At 50.5% G+C, this 5000-nt stretch overlaps 1 protein-coding gene across 1 annotated transcript in view; it reads right to left on the bottom strand.

Annotated features, from left to right (window-relative positions):
* Positions 1–5000, bottom strand: part of LOC143280257 (rho GTPase-activating protein 100F-like) — a gene marked incomplete at its 3' end in the record, with an annotated part of 63348 nt that overhangs the window by 50236 nt on the left and 8112 nt on the right. Inside the window, exon 4 of the mRNA XM_076584887.1 lies at positions 3783–5000. This exon is cut by the window's right edge and continues 556 nt beyond it. Coding sequence (XP_076441002.1) covers positions 3783–5000 — 1218 coding nt within the window. The remainder of the gene's footprint in view (positions 1–3782) is intronic.

Raw genomic sequence — 5000 nt, forward strand, 5'->3', positions numbered from 1 at the left:
ATAAACCGAGGTCCCGTGTGCAGCATGCACTTAGCGCATGTAAAAGAACCCGTGGCAACAAAAGGGTTGTCCTTGGCAAAATTATGTAGAAAAATCCACCTCGATGAACATCTTTCTTTTTTTTAACTGCATGCAGGAAAAATACAAACAAAAAAAGGGTGGCGCTCTCAGTGTAGCGAAGCGCTCTCCCTGAGGAGAGCAGTCCGAATTTCACACGGAGAAATATGTTGTGACCCCAAAAAATAAAAATAAAAATTAAATGAAATTAAATTAAAAAAAATAATAATAATAATAATAATACAATACAACACAATGCAGTTTGGAAGAAAGTGCCCCTTTTCAGCCCGTCATGTGGATTCGACCAGTTCAGTTGTTTTTTTGTTTTTTTTTCAATACTCTCAAACCACACCTCTTCCGCCCTGTCTACCTACCATCTTATTGATTAATTCACTGTGTGCTTCTTGAACTCATCCTGGTGGCTTTGTTCTGTACGTGTGCATGTGTGACTGCTTGTGTGTGTGTGTGCATGTGTGATTGCTCGTGTGTGTGTGTGTGTGTGTGTGCATGTGTGCGTGCGTGTGTGTGTGTCTGTGTCCACGCTTGTCTGTGTATGGAATAGTGTCGTACTGGAATGCATACATGTATGTATATATTTGTGCATGTATGACTTTTATTGTAAATGCCACGAGCTCCCTGTCTGAGAGGTGTGGGCATCAGTCTCCATTAGCATTGTTGTTATCATCATCATCATCATCATCGTCGTCGTCGTCGTCGTCATTATTATTATTATTATCACATAGCTCTGAAAGCACTTAACGACTGAGGATGAATCTGAATTCAAACAATTTCAACGCCTTGATTTAACCAAGACATATCTGACCTTGTTTCGTGACGTCGTTTTTTCGTTTTTACCTTTTTTTTCTTTTTCTTTTTTTCTTGACTGCACGAGTCTAGTCACACTGTTTTGCCTGAATATTTCGCTGATTCATATTACACATAATTCTCCAGGAACAGACAAGGTCATGCCATTGTCTGCTGTTACTGAGAAAGACAGACAGACAGAGAGAGAGAGAGACAGACATACAGACAGACAGACAGACAGAGACAGACAGACAGACAGATACAGAGACAGACAAACAGACAGAGAGACAGAAAGTGTGGCTGGGCGTGAGGAGATGAGATGAGAGAGACAGAGACAGAGAGAGAGATAACAAGAGAGAAAACAAAGAATGCATGACAGAAATATAAAGGCACACACACACACACACACACACACACACGCACGCACGCACGCACGCACACACACGCACGCACGCACACACAAACACACACACACACACACACACACAGATGGTGAGAGAGAGAAAGAAGAACTGGCAGACAGACATATGAACGTACAAACATGTGGAGACAGTGAAAGAAAGAGAGGCTGGCTACATGCTCTCGTCTTCAGACACTATTGATTTTTTTTGTGTGTTGAAATTGCAGAGGCCTACTTCTGGTTTAGCTATGAGCCATAGCCTTCACCACCACCACCACCACCACCCCACCCCCACCCCTCTCCCACTGTCTGCGCTTGCACGTGTGTGTATGTCCTGAAGTGCACGATGTTGTATGAGTGTATGTATGTATGTATGTATGTGTCCGTGTGTGTGTGTGTGTGTGTGTGTGTGTGTGTGTGTGTGTGTGTATGCATGCATGTATATGTATGATGCAGCGCCAGTGCAGATTTAGAGCAAAGCGGGTACAAAAGACATGGTATTCGTTCGAAAGCAGCTTAAGGAGAAATGCCGCAAACAGAACAGAGATGTATGTGCATAACCCTTGATCTGACAAAAGCGTTTGACGCTATGAACAGGAAAACCCTTCGAACAATCCTGGAGAAGCAAAGCTGTCACCAAAGTTCCTAACGGTGGTCATTCAGGACCGTGAGAGTCATGCTTGGCCAAGTCAGACATGACGATGACCTCTCCAAATCTTTCCAAATCTCAAATGGAGTGTCGCGAGTCTGCGTTCCAGCCCACGCGCTGTTCTCCATCTTCTGCGGCATGATCCTAGAACAAGCTACTCGGGACACTGGTGAAGCAGAATGGGGTCTAGATCTGCTTCCGTATTTCTTCGGTTTTTTTCTATTTCGTTCGTGGGCTGCGACTCCCATGTCCACTCGTTATACATGCGAGGGCTTTTACGTGCATGACTGTTTTTTACCCCGCCATGGAGGCAGTCATACTCTTGTTTTCGGGCGGGATGCTTCCGTACTGATGGAAACTGCTTCAGCCTGCATCGACTGCAAGCCTTCATCAAGACATTGGAGAGAGTGATCCGTGAACTCTTATTGTGGATGCTGCTGCTCTGCTTGTGCACACTGAAAGGCCTTACAAAGTGTCACTTCATGTTTCACGGAAGCTGTTAACCTTTTTGGCCTTAAGTTCCTCACCAGCCCACCCTCCCTACATGAGCAGAACCTACCAAGCATCACAATCAAGCAGACACAACAGAACACCGTCCAGCTGTTCCGCTACCCCGGAAGCATCCTCTCCACTGACGCTAGAATCGACAAGACAGGGGATAACAAACAGGCCAAGACCAGCAGTGCATTTGGGAGGCGTGGAACAACAGCCATCTCAAACTAGAGACAAAGATCAGCGTCTACAGACCCGTGGTGTTGACCGGCATCCTTTACAGCTCTTAGTCTTGAGAACACGTACCGCAGTCACATCCACCCCCTGGAGGGATTCCACCGACGTTGTTTCCGCAATATCTTGAGGATCCATTGGAAAGACTACATCACCAACGTTGAGGTGCTCAGGGAAGCAAAAGTCACCAGTATCGAAGCCAATACTGCTGAAGACCCAGCTTCGTTGGGTAAGGCACGTCTCCAAATTGGAAGACCGCCGCTAACCAAAGATCGTTCTATACGGTGAACTGTAATCTGGCAACCGCAAGAGGAGCACTTTGGAAACGATACAAAGACACGGTAAAGAAGGCCCTTATAACATATACTATCAACCCCCGGTCAGCCTGGGATGGCAGATACAAGATCCGGCAGTGCTAGTAGTCACAATGACAGTCACGGTCACAAAACATGAAGCTAGCAAGACTGAGACAAAGTATCTGCACCATACAGGACACCCTCAAATATATCACTGGATATATAAAAACAAAAACACGTCTCAACATACATTTCCTTCCCACACATATCAATGGATATTATGTACTGAGACGGTAATGTGCAATACACACTGGACACACCGACCCAGAATTGTCTGCAGCATACAAAATGAACACATTCAAACACATCACTGAACACACTATAACATAAATTTTGTAGCAAACACTGTACGGCGTCAAACTGACGCAGGCTAGGGACATATGCAGATCTGTCCAAGCATGAGATTCCCCAAGACAACGTCCGAACAACAGACTCCGTGAGGAAACCACTCTGCCCAGGCAGATCTGTATGTCCCAAGATTGCTGCATCAGTTGGACACGGTTAGTATGTGTAACCAAACAAGGAGTGTGTATAAAACAAAACTCCCTACATCTGCGGCACAAATAAACAACAGGTTCACACACGCACACACACACACACACACACACATTCCGCCAACACTCACTCACACACACACACACACAGACACAGACACACACGCACACGCACACACACACACACACACACACACACACTAACACACACACTAACACTAACACACACACACATTCCCCCAACACACACACACACATCCCCCCACACCCCACACCCCACTCCCAACACCACTCACTGCCTTTGGAAGAGAGTTGTCTCTGCAGCTTGCTCTGTTCCTGCTGCAGTTCGTGGGACAGAGAGGTGAACTTCTGCAGCAGGACCTCCAGCTCCGAGCTGCTGCTGGACGGAATGCGCGGGATGGAGTACACGGGCCCATCGTCGTCACTCATCGCTCCGGCGTACGTCTCATAGTCCGAGGCGAACCCCCGGGAGTCCGGGGGCCGCTGGTGCGTGAAGATCACCTCCGAGTCCGAGTTGTAACACTCCGGGGAGCGGCTCCGCAACAAGCGGTTGTAGCGGGACTTGCCGTGAAGCAGGTCGCGCAGTCTTTCCTGAGATTTGCGGTCCTCGTGGTTGGAGCGGTGGGAGGCCGGGAGGCCGTCCCTGTACGCCCCAATGTTCATGTACGGGGGCTCCGAGTACAGGACGTTGTCCTCCGACAGGTAAGCACCGTGGGCAGACTGGTGTGCGGCTAAAGGCAGAGGTTTGGAGGGGGACTTGGGAGGCGCTTTCCGGCCGAAGCTGTCCGGGATGAGGTATTTCAGGTACTCGCGGTCGCCCACGAAGTTGGTGCCCACGCCCCCTGTGCAGGCCATGGAGGCGGCCGCCATGGTGGCGGAGGGGCTGAGGTAGGACCCGGGACTGTCCAGACCGCTGGGGTCGCCCAGGTCCTGCAGCCCGTAGCCCCCTCCCCCTCCTCCTCCTCCTCCCCTGTCCCGCTCCGGCCGCTCGCCCCGGTCCTTGCCCGAGTCCACACTGCGGGGCAAGGACCCGTCGCTGGAGTTTCCGCTGTCCATCCCCTCGTCCGTCAGCAGCCTGGCCTGAGCCTTGTCCGGGGAAATGAAGATGCTGGCGTAGCGCGAGGAGATGGCGCGGTCCTGCACGCCCTGCTGCTTGGCCTGCAGGTACTCGGCGCCCAGCAGGGGGTGCTGCACGTACGTCTCGAAGGCGTCGGGACACTTCTCCGTCAGCTCCAGTGCCGTGGCGGAGGAGGAACGGCCCTTCTTCAGCACCACCACGGGCGTCTCGTCCTTCTCGGTGAGCGCCAGGGACGGGCACGACTTGTTCTTGTTGCAGTTGCGCCGCGTGCGGATGGTGAGCACCAGCTTCTTGGGGATGGACATGAGGATGACCACGTCGTCCAGCGACATGTTGCTGACCCGCACATTGTTCACCGTCATGATCTCGTCGCCCACGTGCAGCAGCCCGTTGCTCTCCGCCACCGTGCCCATCT

Source organism: Babylonia areolata, chromosome 3, assembly GCF_041734735.1.
Source record: "Babylonia areolata isolate BAREFJ2019XMU chromosome 3, ASM4173473v1, whole genome shotgun sequence".
Classification (NCBI taxonomy): Eukaryota; Metazoa; Mollusca; class Gastropoda; order Neogastropoda; family Buccinidae; genus Babylonia; species Babylonia areolata.